At 46.4% G+C, this 17,691-nt stretch overlaps 1 protein-coding gene across 5 annotated transcripts in view; it reads right to left on the bottom strand.

Moving 5' to 3' along the window:
* The window catches only part of PHEX (phosphate regulating endopeptidase homolog X-linked), a 227,349-nt gene that overhangs the window by 192,827 nt on the left and 16,831 nt on the right, over window positions 1-17,691 (bottom strand). For 3 of the 5 annotated variants that reach the window (XM_044937419.1, XM_044937415.2, XM_044937418.2), the window contains exons 2-3: window positions 11,674-11,898; window positions 7,554-7,622 (exon numbers count right to left, since the gene is read on the bottom strand). In XM_044937419.1, the coding sequence (XP_044793354.1) occupies window positions 7,554-7,622; window positions 11,674-11,791 (187 nt within the window). In that variant the 5' untranslated portion in view covers window positions 11,792-11,898. Of the gene's footprint in view, window positions 1-7,553; window positions 7,623-11,673; window positions 11,899-12,088; window positions 13,605-17,691 lie in introns of those variants that run through there. The other 2 variants (XM_044937417.2, XM_044937416.2) reach the window with 2 other exon arrangements.

The following is a 17,691-nucleotide window of genomic DNA, read 5'->3' as shown; positions in this document are numbered from 1 at the left end:
CATCACTAATATGTAATATGCAAATATGTTAGGACACAAAGTTTTCATTTTAGTTTATATTTATGGTTAATCAGGCTCTGCAGTCACAGAATGAATCTGCTGTGTGACACCTCAGGGACATGGATCACAGAAGTTTCCGTCCCATACAATATTTAGAGTCACACAGAGGAACCTGCACACACATCTGTATTCACATAAGCACACTGTTTTCTGGCTACCTTCCCAAATCCCCCAGCCCCCAACCCTCAAATGTATCCCATCTCCTCAGTATTCTTGCAGGTATCTAAACTGCAAGATCAGCTCTGACCTCAGTCCTGATACAAAGTGGAGAATACATCACTCACACTGAATTTTGGAACTGAGCCCACTAAGTGGAAAAACTCCAGCTACAGCCTCTCAATTCATCATTCACAGTTCACAGCTGGGCACAGGGTTGTACTTTCTACAGAGGAGCTGTGACTTAAAATTGCAAGGGACCATAATTGTCAAGACACCAAAACTCCTTTCCCCCTACTCAGTTCATGGATAAAACTCAGTCTTCTTTTAATAAAAGAAATACGATGACAAAAAAACTCTGTGAAATGCCAGGCTATGTAGTCCCTCAAGTCATCACATACAAGACAAATTGTTATTTGCTCTCCAGCTAGCGTTTGTGTAGTAGAGGTGGAGGCACTACTCCTTATACCAGCCTGGCTTCTTAAAGTTTAACCAGGGCTAAAAGGGGTGGGATGGGTGGTAACAATAAAGTCACTAATACTGAGCAGTTTCCCTCTGTGCCAGGAACTATGCTAAGCCCTTCTCAGGCAGTGTAGCCTCATCACATACTCCACACCCAGACCACCTGATTTTAAATGCCAACACCACCATGCAATAACTATGCAACCTTAGCCTCTCTGTATTTTAGTTTCCTCATCTGTAAAATGGGGTAATAAAAGCACCACATAGGATTTTCATGAGAATTAAATGAGTACGTGTAAAGCACTTAGGAAAGTGTCAGGCACACTGCCAAATAAATACAGTTGCCAGATAAAGTACAGAATACCTAGTGAAATTTGCATTTCATATAAATGACTACTTTTATAGTGCAAGTACTACCAAATATTTCATGGGACATACTTGTACCAAAAAAAAAATTTGTCATTGTATATCTGCAATTCAAATTTAACTGGGCATCCTGAATGTATGCATGTAGCTAAATCTGGCAACCATACATACAAATTTGCTATTACAGTTTCACAAACACTCATGCTAAACTCTTGAGGCCAGATGTTTCAGAGCTCATAGAGTCTAGAAAAGCAATGCAATGCATAAACCACAGATGATATAATACTGCCAGCAATGTCTGAAGTAGCACTCCTGAAGCAAACACATTAATAATTCTATAGGGAATAGTGCGCCTTCTCTGAAGATGGATGAATAATGCCTAAAACAGCCTCACATGAGTTAAGATACAGTTTTGCCGTCACAAGAATTGACGTCAGGTCCTATCTTGCCAACTGAGTTACAATGCTCTCTGAGTAAGGGGTAAAGGGGAAGACACCATGGACCTCAACTTCTCGTACTAACACCATCATTATTTTCTTCTATTCTCATAACCAGCATGATAAATTAAAAACTCTTCCCTGGTGGCTCAGTAGTAAAGAATCTACCTGCCAACGCAGGAGAACTGGGTTCAATCCCTGATTGGTAACATCTCACATGCTACAAAGCAATTAAGCCCTGTGGGCCACAATGACTGAGCCCGTGCTCTGTAACGAGAAGCCACCACAATAAGTCCACTTATCACAACTAGCGAGTAACCTCTGCGCTCCACAACTAGAGAAAGTCCATGGGAAGTAATAAAGGCCCAGTGCAGAAAAAAAAATTCTTTTTCCCATTTTACAGATTGTGAAACTGAGTCATAGGTGTGTTTATGTATTTAGCCCAGATCAGCCTTTGAACTCAAGTTAGCCTCTCTGCTCCTATCCACTACCACCACTATCATTAACAAGTCCTTTCCTTGTTTCCTCACTTTTTTGTATTCTTTCTCCATCTGTTATTCTGAAAGAGGGATTAGGATGTGACTAGAAAAGAGAAGTAAGTAAAGAAGGCACCTCAGAAAAGATGGCAGCTGCTCGCAAAATGCCCAGAACGCCCTTCTCCCAAACATCATCCTTCAAGCAACACAAGCACGCGGCCCCGAGGCAGGCACGCACGCAATGCACATGGCGCTGAGGCAGGCATGAACAAGATGCACGTGGCACCGAGGCACACACGCACGCAGAGCCAAGGAACTGCACGCATGTGGTGCCAAGGCAGGCACAAATGAGGCGCCAAGGCAGGCATGCACACAGCACCAAGACACGCACACAATGCATGTGGCGCCAAGGCACGCACGCAACCCACATAGTGCCAAAACAAGCACACACATGACGCATGCAGCACCGAGACAAGCACGCATGTGGCACTGAGACACACACACACACACACACACACGTGACGCACATAGCGCCGAAACAGGCACGCACGCACGCAATGCACACAGCACCGAGACATGCACGCACGCGGCACCAAGGCACGCACGCGCACAGCTCCGAGGAATGCACGCATGCAATGCAGAGATACGCACGCACATACACACGCAATGACGCATGTGGCCCCGAGGCAGGCACGCACGCAACGCACCTGGCACAGAGGCAGGCACACACGCATGCAGCACCAAGGCACACACGTACGTGACGCAGGCGGCGCCAAAGCACCTACACACGTGACGTGCACGCAGCACTGAGGCACGCACGCACAGGGCGCCGAGGCAGGCACACACGCACGTGACGCACGTGGCGCTGAGGCACGCACGCATGTGACGCACGCAGCGCCGAGGCACGCACGCATGTGACACACACGGCACCAAAACACACACCTGACGCACGCGGCACCGAGGCACGCACGTGACGCACGTGTCGCACTCAGTGCCGAGGCACGCACGTGACGCACGTGACGCACGCAGCGCCGAGGCAGGCACGTGACGCATGTGACGCACGCAGGGAGGAGACACGCACGTGACGCACGTGACGCATGCAGCGCCGAGGCAGGCACGTGACGCACGCGGCGCCGAGGCACGCACATGACGCACGTGACACACGCAGGGCCGAGACACGCACGTGACGCACGTGACGCACGCAGCGCTGAGGCAGGCACGTGACGCACGCGGCGCCGAGGCACGCACGTGACGCACGCAGGGCGGAGAGACGCACGTGACGCACGCAGGGCCGAGGCAGGCACGTGACGCACGTAGCGCCGAGGCACGCACGTGACGCATGTGACGCACGCAGCGCTGAGGCACGCACATGACGCACGTGACGCACGCAGGGCCGAGGCAGGCACGTGACGCACGTGACGCACGTAGCGCCGAGGCACGCACGTGACGCACGTGACGCACGCAGGGCCGAGGCAGGCACGTGACGCACGTGACGCACGTAGCGCCGAGGCAGGCACGTGACGCAGGTGACGCACGCGGCGCCGAGGCACGCACGTGACGCACGTGACGCACGCAGGGCCGAGACACGCACGTGACGCACGTGACGCACGCAGGGCCGAGACACGCACGTGACGCACGTGACGCATGTAGCGCCGAGGCACGCCCGTGACGCACGTGACGCACGCAGGGCCGAGGCAGGCACGTGACGCACGTAGCACCGAGGCACGCACGTGACGCACGTGACGCATGTAGCGCCAAGGCACGCACGTGACGCACGCAGCGCCGAGACACGCATGTGACGCACGCAGCGCTGAGGCACGCACATGACGCACGTGACGCACGCAGGGCCGAGGCAGGCAAGTGACGCACGTGACGCACGTAGCGCCGAGGCAGGCACGTGACGCAGGTGACGCACGCGGCGCCGAGGCACGCACGTGACGCACGTGACGCACGCAGCGCCGAGGCACGCACGTGACGCACGTAGCGCCAAGACACGCATGTGACGCACGTGACACACGCAGTGCCGAGACACACACGTGACGCACGCAGCACGGAGGCACGCACGTGACGCACGTGACGCATGTAGCGCCAAGGCACACACGTGACACACGTGACGCACGTAGCACCGAGGCACGCACGTGACGCACGCAGCGCCGAGACACTCATGTGACGCACGCAGCGCTGAGGCACGCATATGACGCATGTGACGCACACAGGGCCGAGGCAGGCACGTGACGCACGTGACGCACGTAGCACCGAGGCAGGCACGTGACGCAGGTGACGCACGCGGCGCCGAGGCACGCACGTGACGCACGTGACGCACGCAGGGCCGAGACACGCACGTGACGCACGTGACGCACGCAAGGCCGAGACACGCACGTGACGCACGTGACGCACGCAGGGCCGAGACACGCACGTGACGCACGTGACGCACGCAGGGCCGAGACACGCACGTGACGCACGTGGCGCCGAGGCACGCACGTGACGCACGTGACGCACGCGGCGCCGAGGCACGCACGTGACGCACGTGACGCACGCAGGGCCGAGACACGCACGTGACGCACGTGACGCACGCGGCGCCGAGGCACGCACGTGACGCACGTTACGCATGCAGGGCCGAGACACGCACATGACGCACGTGGCGCCGAGGCACGCACGTGACGCACGTGACGCACGCAGGGCCGAGACACGCACGTGACGCACGTGACGCACGCAGCGCCGAGGCAGGCACGTGATGCACGTGGCGCCGAGGCACGCACGTGACGCACGTGACGCATGCAGGGCCGAGACACACCCATGACGCACGTGACGCACGTAGCGCCGAGGCAGGCACGTGACGCACGTGACGCATGCAGGGCCGAGGCAGGCACGCACGCACGTGACACACACGGCACCGAGGCACGCACGTGACGCACGCAGTGCCATGGCAGGCATGCACGCGTGTGACACACACAGCGCCGAGGCACGCAAGCACATGACACACACGGCACCGAGGCACTCACGCACGTGACGCACGCGGCACCGAGGCACGCATGCACGCATGTGACGCACGCACGTGACGCACGCAGCGCCAAGACACGCACGCACGTGACGGACGCGGCGCCGAGGCACGCACGCACGTGACGCACGCGGCGCAGAGGCAGGCACGTGACGCACGCACATGGCGCCGAGGCACGCACGCACGTGACACACACGGCACCGAGGCACACAGCGCCGAGGCAGGCACGTGATGCGTGTGGCACCAAGGCAGGCACATGACGCACACAGCGCCAAGGCAGGCACGTGACGCACGCACGCGGCGCCGAGGCAGGCACGTGACGCACGCACGCGGCGCCGAGGCAGGCACGTGACGCACGCACGCGGCGCCGAGGCAGGCACGTGACGCACGCACGCGGCGCCGAGGCAGGCACGTGACGCACGCACGCGGCGCCGAGGCAGGCACGTGACGCACGCGGCGCCGAGGCAGGCACGTGACACACGCGGAACCGAGGCAGGTATGTGTGACACGTGTGACGCATGTGACGCACGCGGCGCCAAGGCAGGCACGTGATGCATGCACACAGTGCTGAGGCAGGCACGTGCACACAGCAAGGCTTACACTAAAAACACCTAGCAAGGGAAACAAGCTGTCAGGAAGCAATGGGATCAGTGTCATTCTTCAGGCTTTACTTTTTCATTATTGTGATTTGTAGTAGAGACAAAACTCATGAAATAAGTGGTCCTCTATACAAAAACTCAAGTAAACTCAAATTGAAAGTTTGAGTTCAAAAATGTAAATTTCACACATCTGTGAGACCCGTTCCATAGCCAAAGCACAAAGGGACGTCAGGTCTAAAAGCTGTCCTCTGATAATCCTACCTGGTCCTTCACCCTACTCCAGGTCACCCTCGCTCCACTGGAGAAAACCCTGGGTCATCTGCTCTGCTGGGAACAAGAAAGGACCTGAAAATTTGCACTTTTTTTTTCACCCTTTTTGGGATAAGATAAAAAAGCTGCAACAGTTGCCTAGTCACTAGACTCCAGTATGTCTAATGTTATGAAAAAACAGAGCAAGACAGGACTAGGATCCAAGAAAGTTAGCTGGCATGGCCTCTGGACAGGAGCCAGACGTGAACTTGAAGGCCAGCCCTGTCGCTAACTCAGATTGTGACCCTTAGCAAACTATTTAGCTTTTGGAAGCCTACATTTCCTCATCTGCAGTTGGGCCAGGTGATAGCACCAACTTCATGGGGTTCTTATGAAGATTTTATGAGATGGTACATGTAAGTCACAGAACATATTGCCTGGTTAAAATGTGTGTGTGTTTAACTTAAGAATGAGACAAAAAAAAAAAAAAAAGAAAAAAGAATAGACTGGTGGTTGTCAAGGAGTGTGGGATTAGCAAATGTAAACTATTTTACATACAGGATGGTTAACAGGGTCCTACTGTATAGCACAGGGAACTAAATTCAGTGATGGTGGCGGTTTAGTTGCTAAATTGTGTCCAACTCTTGTGACCCCATGGGCTGTAACCTGCCAGGCTCCTCTATCCCTGGGATTTCCTAGGTAAGGATACTAGAGTTGCTTGCCATTTCCTTCTCTGGGGATCTTCCCAACCCAAGGATCCAACTCAGGTCTCTTGCACTGCAGGTGGTCTCCTGCATTGCAGGCAGATTCTTTACCAATTGAACCCCCCAGGGAAGACTGTGATAAACTATGATGGAAAAGAATGTATATATATCAGTTCAGCTCAGTCGTGTCTGACTCTTTGCGACCCCATGAATCGCAGCACTCCAGGCCTCCCTGTCCATCACCAACTCCCAGAGTTCACCCAGACTCATATCCATCAAGTCAGTGATGCCATCCAGCCATCTCTATATTGTGTGTGTCTGTGTGTGTGTGTGTGTGTGTGTAGTGTATAGTATAGTGTATATATATATATATATATATATATACACACTATATTGTGTGTGTGTGTGTGTGTGTGTAGTGTATAGTATAGTGTATATATATATATATACACTATATATAGTGTGTGTGTGTGTGTGTATATATATATAGTATAACTGAGGTTGCTGTACAGCAGTAATTAACACATTACAATTCAACTAAACTTCAATTTTAAAAGTTTTTTAAAAGGACTGTAATAACACAGATATCTAACCTAGTATCTTTGTATAAAGCCTCAGATTTTAAAAGCCCTTTTACCTATGTCTTTTCCATTTTAATCAATGCCACTGCCAAAAATCTAAGTATTTCCTTGATTCTCTGTATTTTTTTTACAGCCCACATCCAGCTAAGGTGATAGGAATGTCGATGGTCTCTGTCTTCAGGTTTTAAGAAAAGCCATTCAGTCTTCCACATCCCTTTCTGATTTCCTTATAATGACTTGGAATACTGCACAGCTGTTTTATTGCAAGAAAAAAAAAAAGAACAGGAAGCCTATGTTCCACAACTTCACACCAAGACTTGAAAGTAAAGTTAAAATTTCATCAGAATTGCATTTCATACTTGGTAAACCTCAAACAAGCAAAATACTAAAAATACCACCTGTTTTCTCTTCCATTCCCCGAGGTACCATAATTATAACTTGACACAGGGTAGAAAACTGACTTACCAGCTTCGATGCATTCTGGCTTCAGGCAATACTCTGGTTTAGCATGGAGACTTAAGAAACCTTGACTCACTGAAAAAACAGACCAAAATAAATGACTGGCTTGCAGCAGACCACCAACAGGTAACCCACTGTGAGGCACACTTGTGAGACGTTTGATATCTATTCATCCTTCCCTGTATTGACACCACATTCAAAAATCCACTTGGCTCAGTGTCACAGAACCAGACTCTGGTCACTAGCTAAGCAACCTTGGTGAGACTCTTGGTTGCTCCCAAACTTGGTTTGCTTGAACGTGAAGACAAGTGGGCACAACTAGACCCATGCTTCTTAGAGTGGGGTCCCAGGGGCAAAGGCAGCACAGCAACATCACCTGGGAGCTAATGAGAAATGCAGATGACCAAGCCCTACCCTGACCTTCAGACTCACAAACTCTGGGGTTGGGGCCCAACCATCCTCCTTTTATTTATTTAATTTTAGTCTATCTATTTGCTTATGGCTTTACCGGGTCTTCACTGCTTTGCATGGGCTTTCTCTAGAGAGTTGCAGTGAGTGGGGGCTACTCTCCAGTTGTGGTGCATGGTCTTCTCATTGCAGTGGCTTCTCTTGTTGAATGGCACAGTCTCTAGGTGTATGGGCTTCAATAGTTGTGGTACAGGGACTTAGTTGCCTCACAGCATCTGAGATCTTTCTGGACCAGGGATCAAACCCGTGTCTCCTGCGTTGGCAGGCAGACTCTTAACCTCTGGTCCACCAGAAAAGTCCCATTTGCATTTTAACAAGCCCTCCATGTTATTCTGATGCACACTCAAGTTTGAGAAACATTTGGTTAAATAATCCCTAAAGTCTCTATCTCCAATTATCTGTGGTTTAAGTCTAATCATTTCACTTTTTGTTTACAACTACATTCTCATTTTAGTGATGGGAAAATTGAAAGTTATAGATTGTGTCATTTGGACTAAATCCAGAGCAGAAGGAGAAAGCTAGCATATGTGGCATTTAAAGTTCTGCATCTTATCTAAACCATTCATACAGATACAGCCCATAAAAGGAGGAAGAGTAACAGTGATTTTTTTTTTGGTCAAGAGAATCATTATCTGCCTGTCCTGTACTCCACACCCACCTCCCACCAGGCCCAGCCCAGCTACCACACAGATACAGCTTGGTGGACCAAGTTTCCAACTACCTCCACCAAAACAAAACCAAACAGAAACCCTACAAGACCTAAGTAGCTTTTCACCAATGGCTTCATTTCCCCCACCTGGCTGGCAACTTTCAGCAAATGTTTGGAGGGGTGCCCTGTTCATAAACTTCAGGTGGCACCTGGACGTTAGCAGATATGAGTTTAGACTTTGAAAATATTTGTGGTAGCCAAGGAAATTGTGGGGAATTCATTATTGCTGTATTCTGTGAGCAGAAATAAGGAATCATTTGGAAATGTGGCGGTGGGGAGATGGAAGGTAGAGGGTGAAGGGAGGCCAAGCCCTTTCAAGGCATCCTCAGCAGAGGAAAAGTATCCCTATGTTTCTGCTAGAGATGGAAGACCTATACATCACCTGCCAGTGTGGCAATTTGTGTTATTTATTAACCCACATTCTAAGAGGAGCCTGCTTTTTCTTTGTTCTTTTCTCTGTTGCCATCCTCCAGTCTTTTTACCTGTGTTACATTAAACATTCAAGAAAACTGCTTATGAAACAAACATCTCAGGCCTTTTTTTAAGAAAAGAAGTATCTTAAGTTATATTTTGATTTCTTTAGAAATCAAAAAAAGTAAAAATATATATGTGGAGCATAACAATTAGCATGAAATATTTCAATATGCCTTGGTGATTGAACCATAAATTTTTCCCTTCAGTCTATTACTATATGTTTACCAAATGTTCTTTAATGAGCATGTCTTTTTTTAATGTGGAAAAAGAAAGTTTATTGTAAATAATAATATTTTAACATTCTGGACAATACCTTCTTGATACTAACCTTATTTTATTTTAGAAAAAATATAATAAAATAATTAAAGACTTATTCCTTTCAAGATACAAACTTCCAGTTATAAAATAAATAGGTCATGTGGTAACATATAGCCTGGTGACCATAGTAACACTATATTGTATATCTGAAAGTTGATAAGAGAGTAGATCTTAAAAGTTCTCACAAGAAAAAATATAATTTGACAAAAATACCTTTTCTTTTTAAATTTCAGAGCGTGCAACTACTTAAAAGCAAATGTCTCTGAATGTATACATCCAAATGGACATGGCCACCTGAAGCAATACTTCTCAAACTTTAATTTGAAAATGAATCATCTGGGAATCTTGTGAAAAAGGCAGAGTCTGAATCAGTAGGTCTGGGGTGGGGCTCCGGCTCCCAAGTAACGCGGATGCTGCTGGTCCACGGACCACACTTGGGAGCAGCGAAGACTGAGGAAGAATTATTCTCTAACATCATTACACCTTCTCTTAAAGGTTCTAAGTGAGAGAGAGCCAAGTTATCGGGCACATTGGAAAGTTATTTGTTTTCTATTTTATGTAGGCCTCCTTACCCATAATAGCATCAACTGGCTTGATGAATTTTACTGTGCTTGAAAAGCTTTAGAGCTGATCCCAAAGGATCATCTTCTCTCAAAGAACAAAGATTTGGAATCCCCTAATTCTAATGGTTAGGACTCCGCATGGCAGAGGGCCTGGGTTCGATCCCTGGTTGGGGGACTAATATCCACAAGCTGAATGGTGTGGGAAAAAAAAATGCTGCCATCAAGAATATTCTAATAATATGCTACAGCCTCAGAACTCCCATAAGAGTGGGGGGAATTTCAAAGAAGCTTCAAGCAGCAGTAACATCATTAAAAAGAGAACATATTTTTACATAAACAATAATCACTTGGATTTTTAAGTTTGGGAGTATTTGCAAAACACTGATAGTCTAACTTTGTAGTCACTTTTCACATAGTGCATAGTCCTTGACATTATCATTTTTCCCCCAGTTGTGAATTTCAGGATAGGACACTTGCCTAAACCCCAAGTGCCAAGAAATCTCACAACAGTTTTCAAAAGCCTCAAGTTCAGTTGCAGGAATAGAAGATTCAGCGATAAACCCATCTAATTTCCTAAATCTTCAGCCACAGAAAACATGGAAAGATGGTTTGCTCATTTTAGCAGTTTTCAACCACACAACTCTAACTTTTTAATGTTTAATTACTGGCTTTCCCCTGCCAAGATAAACGTGGCCGCCTGCATCCTGCATATGCCAAGGTCTGTTTCCAGGCTTGCTACATTTCAAACAGCACCTAGACTCTGCTCAGGAAAGGGCTTGGACCTACATAATTTCCAAGCTAATGAAATAGTATAGGCCGCATGAGAAAAATACAAAGGAGAACAAAGATTCAGAATGCCTAAAATCTTAGAACATCCCTCTCCCCTTTCTAAGATATTTCCTTCTTTCTCATAAGAATATGTTTTTATCATCATATATACTCTCTGGGAACATCATTCTCACCAACAGTCATTAAAATCAATGAATCACAATACCTTTCAAATCTTGGGAGGAAAACCTCTGTTTTCCTTCATATTAACTTTTAAATCTAATAGAAAGAGTTAAAATTTTATTCTACCAGAGTTACTAGATTGGAAAGGAATTGAAGAATACCACTAAAGGTGCATTTTTAAAGACTGATTTGTATTTTGTGAGTTAAATTTCATGAGTCATTCAGGCAAACATTGACAAAAATCAAATGGAAAGAAATTCCAGCATGGTTTGATCACAATGTAAAGTCTTTCCTCACAAAATAAATGAAAGTATCTGACTATGAATTCGTCAACACTCATTTTGCTAAATATAATGCATAATAAAATGTTTGCCTGAGGCAACCAAGTCCTCCAGCCACTCAAAGCCACTTTATACCCACTTCACATTTTGGATTATGTATTTGGTACTTGGGCATTCCTATTTATTTACCTTCCTAAAGAAAAAGCTTCCTTTCATTTGCATATTTAATAGAAACTAAGGACGAACCTACTAACAGAAGCAAACAGTCCTCCACCTGCATCCTGACAAGGTTTGCCAGAATTAAGTACAAGGAAACCACTGCACACTCACCCAGTTCCCTGGCCTCCAGCGCCCCCACTTACCTAGAAAGAGGACTGTGCCCAGCACCAGGGTGCCACCAACAAACACGACCAGGGCGATTCGAGTGCCTCTGTTGGCTGTCTTTCCGATCTCCATGCTGCTCCCTGTTTCTGCCTCCATCAGGACAGACAGAGAGGCCAGTCAAGAAGAAAGTCGCTTTTTGTGGTTTGGTGGCTGGTCTCAAGAGTCTGTTAGGCGTTGACATCCAAGGTTCTCATGCTCTTCTACTAATGGACAGGTTAAAAAAAAAAAAATCCCGTCAGGAAATGTCCTCTCGCCACCCTTTCTCAAATAATTCTTCACAAATGAAATGAAACCCAAAATATTGGTTGTTTTGCCTTTCCCCCTGACCAGACAAAACAAACAGTGGTTGCTTTATCTTGGTGCTCTCCCCCAGCAAAGTCCCTCTCTACCGACCGTTTGGCAGGCTCTTCTCTCAGGCGTTCCGAGTGTACATGTTTTACTATGTTGCTGAACAGATGTTTTAGCTATTTAAATGTATAGTCACTTGGGGAGGAAAACACAATTGTCTTTATCAAAACTGGATTCTCGTCAAACTCCCCCAAACCATGATAAGTTAGGTGGCAAGGATTCTTCGGACCCACTTCAAGATCTCAAAGCATCATATAATTCTTTTGCCATAAGCATTCTGCTCGCCTGAATTGTCTTCATCAAAGATATTCTTTCAGCGTGCAAGTCCCCTTTTAAAGCCTTCTAAGAGTTCCAGGGATATCCTGGAGCATTTTATTTTCGGAACTTTGTGTATGACGGCATGTGCCAAAAATCAGAGTCATAGCCCAGTGCGGTGCAAAGTAGCAATTAAGACAACCTACAGAGGCTGATGGTTTGGACTGGAACTTGTTTTTAAGGAAGAAGGAAAAGCACTTCCTTTCTGTGGTGCTAAGAATTGTAAAAAGGTGAATAAGTGTTCAAATTAAGCTTATTAGCAAGCACACAAGATATGGCAAGAGGGTTTTTCCTCGCGTGTTTTGATGAAAAGTACACCCGTGTATTTTGCCCTCCAGCCCCACCACCGGTTAGTTCGTTCTTGTGTTTTCATTAAGCCCCAGTCTCAGCAGGTTCCCCAAGATGAACTCAGAGGTTATTGATTTCACTGGAAAGACTGATTAATAACTGGTTCTTTGATTTCTTGGATTATACTAACAATTTAAGTGATAAAAATCTGCTTTCTTCACGGGGCAGGGCAACTGATATTTCAATGTTATTATTACACCTGATTAAGTTTTGCTGGAGGTCATACAACAGTTTGGAGTGGAGCTGAATTCAGCTACATCTGGTAACCAGGAGAGTGGTTTTCTTATACAAAACTTCTGCCTACTGCCTTAGGGGTTCATACGAAGGCTCTGCAGACAGTCCTGTAACACCTGTTACCTTACTTTCTGCTCATTGCATGCCCCCCCAAGCCAGAAAAGCACAAGCTTTTGCCCAAATTATGACATCATGGTATATTGTAGACACTATGTGCTCATCAACTGGTGGTTTATTTTGGTGTTACTGTTCCAATAACACATCCTAGCAGGCCTTTGACTTCTAGGATGGGATCCTCCCAAGAGTTTTGGGACTTGACTCCATAATCCTTCTTAGACTGAAAGCTCCATGAAGTCAGGAATCATATCTGTCAAGTTCAGTGCTGCAGCCCTATCAGCCACAGTCTCTGGCCTGCAACAGTGAAGGGAGAAATACAAGCAATGAAAATTATACCAGTCAGCTCCAGCCACTTACTCTTTAAAAACAGCTTCAGGAACCCCAGACACTAGTGTCTTTCAGCCTCCTGATTCCTTTTAGATGCTCAGATGGTAATAATACTTCACACGGATATAGCAGTTTCATATCACATTTTAACCCCATGGTAAACCTATATATGGGGCTTCCCTGGTGGCTCAGCAATAAAGAATCCACCTGCCAATGCAGGAGACCTGGGTTCGATCCGTGGGTTGGGAACATCCCCTAGAGAAGGAAATAGCAACCCATTCTAGTATTCTTGCCTGGAGAATCACATGGACGGAGGAGCCTGGTGGGCTACAGTCCACAGGGCTGCAAAAGAGTTGGACATGACTGAGTGACTAAACATTAACAACAAACCTTTATACTTGCTAGCAAAGGTATTTTTCTCTCTGTTTTGCCCCCAAGAATGCTGAGGTCCAAGGGCTGGCCTCTGGTGACATAGGGAAAGCTGGAAGTGGAAAGATAGCAAGGGGATCACTACCATCTCCTACACACAGGGAAGAGGACACACTCAGAAAGGACACCAGGACCACACCTTCCCTTTCTCCTTCCTTCTAATCTCCTCACACCTTTCCAGGTCCAGGCTGGTGATTGTGAGTTGACAACTGGAAGCCTTGGACTGGCAGTTTCCCCAAAGATGAGGGCAATTGGGACTTAGTCTGAAGCACACCTGTCCATCACATAACCACATGGATTCATTCCTGAACACTTGACTGCTCATTGAGAAGCCTTTAAACTCAAAAATAGTTCCATTACTTGTAACAGGAAAATTATGGCACATTTCATCCCAAATGAAGATATGCAAATGTAGATAGAAAAATGTATTAACTGAACAATGAAAATAGGTCTTTTCAAAATGTTGAAAATAAATAGTTCATATAATGTAATGAAGGTTTATTTTACCCACCAAAGGACTAAAGGAAGACATGAGAGTAGGTGGGGATTGGTAGAAGAAAGGGTACAGGTTAATCATTCATCATCAGGGGCATTCATCATTCTGTGCCATTGTCTGCACTAATTTTTCAACCTTTTCAGAGATGATTATTTTGCACTCAAACTGCACTTGAAAATAAAGTTGTAACACAGAAAAAAACCTTAGAGCAAAATAAATTCAAAGCACTGTGTACTCACAAGAGACAAAAGCAGGGATCTGCAAACTAGGGCACAAGGCCCACTGCCTGTTTTTGTAAATAAAGTTTTACTGGAACAAGGTCATGCCCATTTGTCAGTGTATCATCTATGATTGCTTTCATGCAATGAAGTCAAAGTTGAGTAGTTTTGTGACACAGATGGTATGTGAGGCTTAGAATACTCTCTGGCCCTTTAAAGTTTACCAGTTCCTGAACTAACTGCTGCCTCTTCACCTCACATACATGGCGCACATAAACAAAGCAAAATTGTCACTGCCCACACTTGACCTGCTTCTGAAAATCATTCTTGATATTCTGTAAATACAAGCTGTTGTGTCAAGGAAATTGGCCAATGTGTCTATGCCTGAAATTGTAATATTGAAGTTACAGCATATTGTTTAGTGTGTTTTGAGGTGAAAAGTCAGTATTCTGCTATTAAAATGAAGAGGGCTTTGTCAAAAAAATGTATACTTTCTAAATAGCTATAAAAATCAGTAAAGTAAAAAGTCAATGTGCAAGTGAGTCTATTAATAGTTGGGTCTGTACCAACTCAGTTGTTTCAGATAAGAAGCTCCAAGCGACTTCCCTGGTGGTCCAGTGGCTAAGACTACACTCCCAATGCAAGGGTCCATGTTCAAACGCTGGTCAGGGAACTAGATCCAGCATGACACAACTAAGATCTGGTGTAGCCAAATAAATATTTTTAAAAAGAAAAAGAAGCTCCAAGACTATCAGAAGCCTTAACTGGAATCAACTAATGAACCAACAGAAGTTTCTTGAGCTTTTCTCAGGTGCCCGACCCTCTGCAAGGCCTGTGAGGGAAGACAAAGAAGCTATGCCGGAGATTCCAGACTGGGAAACTGAGCTTGAGCAGGAAAATAAGCAAAACACATGGCAACTTAATTACAGAACACTACAGGCTAGCAAGTGTCTAGAGAAGTAGAAATCTATGAGCAGTAGATGTGTTGGGAAGACTTCCAGAAGGAGGACCTGCAAGACTGGACAGCTTAGGGAAAAAAGGAAGGCTTTCAAATAGGCCAGACCCCACCCCAAGAGGGGACTTGCCTGGGCATTCGCATCTCTGCCTACAGAACTCACAGGTGAGACTGTTTATCCAGAGACATGAATCTGGCAATCTCAGCCCAACCCCAGTGGCCTGGAAGACAACTGAGGCAAGTCTTTATGCTAGACATGAGTGCATCTGGCCATTACTTGGATGTTTGGGGTCTTCTGTTTCTGGCAGTAAAATCCCACGTGGGCCACAATTTCAGTGAGAGGGAAGGAAATGATTCAAATCCTGAAAAATGTACTCATCCATTCCCTGGAAGGAGGAGGGAGTGAGTGAAGGGAAAAGAGGGAGAGAGAAACACTGAAAACGCAGGGCTGGGAGCTGTGGCGGGCTCTGTTATTTGTTGGCAGGTCCATCAGACTATGGAGGGTTCAAGATCCAGGCCTTCCACTAATGAGACTCATTACTTATATTATATCTGATCTGTTAAAACCTCTGTCTTAGCTAGGTGTTCTGTCTCCTTTTACAGATGAGGAAACTGAAGTTTGGAGCTAGTAAGTGATTTGCCATGGTCACAAAGCAGATATTTATCTTAGGGCCTGAGGGGTTTCAAATTCCAACCTCTTTACTCTGTGCCATGCTACCTGATAAATTTGTTTATCTACCTCAGGTAATTAGCACAGTTAGGTGTAGCATGTCAAAATGACACTTGAGCTGAGGAAAAGCCATAAACTATGCTTCCTCTAATTCTCTTGTTTAAAAGACATGAGGTTTTATTTCCTTAATAGGAAAAGCAGCCATAATTTAATATGGGGGAAAAAACTTTTGAGTTGGGGAACAAAAATAACAATACATAAAATATCTCCTGATTTCCTGCTGCTAGTAACTGAACGTTAGGAAAGATATATAAATTTGAAAGGTATCTAGCCATGAATTGTACTTGTTTACTTCTGAGCCTAAAGGGGGCTTTTTATTCCCTGATTTTCTCACCTCCTGGGCCATACATCTTCTATTTCTTCAGGATGCCCCCACTTTATGCATATTATCATTGGTCCTTCCAGCAGTTCTAGGATACAGGAATCTTTTCCCAGGTTTTACAGAAAACGACACTGAAGCTGGCAGAGGATAAGTAATATTCCCAAGGTCACCTGGTGGGTAAAGGACAGGGCCCAGTTGGAACTCATATCTACGTGGCTCCTGTTTTGAGAGGTACCCAGGATTCGTTCTAAACAGGCATGATAAAATGACAGACACAAAGACAGGCTTCAAAAGAAGAGTATTACAGTTTTCAAGAGGAAGGTGTCAGCTACAAATTGGCACTTACCAAGAGCACTGCCAATGACTGAACAACAAAGGCATTTGCCATCTGCATCTACAGAGACTGAACCCCATGCTGCTATACCTGTTGACCTTCAACAATCCCTGAGGGAGTTCAGGGTGGAGTGAGGCACTCTGTGTTCTATGGAACCTGGTGGGACAGGTCCTCAGATAGTTGGATGTTTTTAGGAACAGATTTTATGATCTCAATCCTTGCATCTAGAGAAGCACTAAATCCCTTCATGGTGACATCACATCCTCATGACTAACAAGAAAGCTTTTGTAAAATGAGTGCTTAATGGTACTGAACTCCCTTCACCAAAATCTTATATATTGACCTTCCCCCACTGCCACTTTGGAGCAGTCTCTTGGAGCTATCTGAGATGCTGTGTCCTGGGCTGCGGTCCTCATGTTGCCCCAAATAAAACTTAACTTGCAACTCTCAAGTTGTGCATCTTTTTAGGTTGACAAAGGGACATGGGGAAGCACCAGGGTTGGTCGGACAGCAAGAGGGGAGAGGGGAAAGTATGAGCAAAAGGGAAGAAATGGGCGAGCCTGGGTAAGTAACTGAACAGGTTTAGAATGTGAATAATTTCAGCAGGCTCTGGTCTACCAGAGCGGTCTCCAGTTGCCCAGTACCTAGCCCTGGGATGATCAGGGCAGGGGGATACGGTCCTGGACACTGCATAAGCCTGATCAAAAGAGGCAGGTTGGGGGCATGGACTTAGGATTGGTTGCTTTGCATTTCAGAGGCAAGGTATAAGGCAAGTCACTCACTATTAGCTAAACCTTCGAGGGGCCACCCCACTGCTTCCAAA

This window comes from Bubalus bubalis, chromosome X, assembly GCF_019923935.1.
Source record: "Bubalus bubalis isolate 160015118507 breed Murrah chromosome X, NDDB_SH_1, whole genome shotgun sequence".
NCBI classification, from domain to species: domain Eukaryota; kingdom Metazoa; phylum Chordata; class Mammalia; order Artiodactyla; family Bovidae; genus Bubalus; species Bubalus bubalis.
The sequence above is the reverse complement of the archived record's forward strand: the minus strand, read 5'-3'. Positions and strand labels throughout refer to the sequence as shown.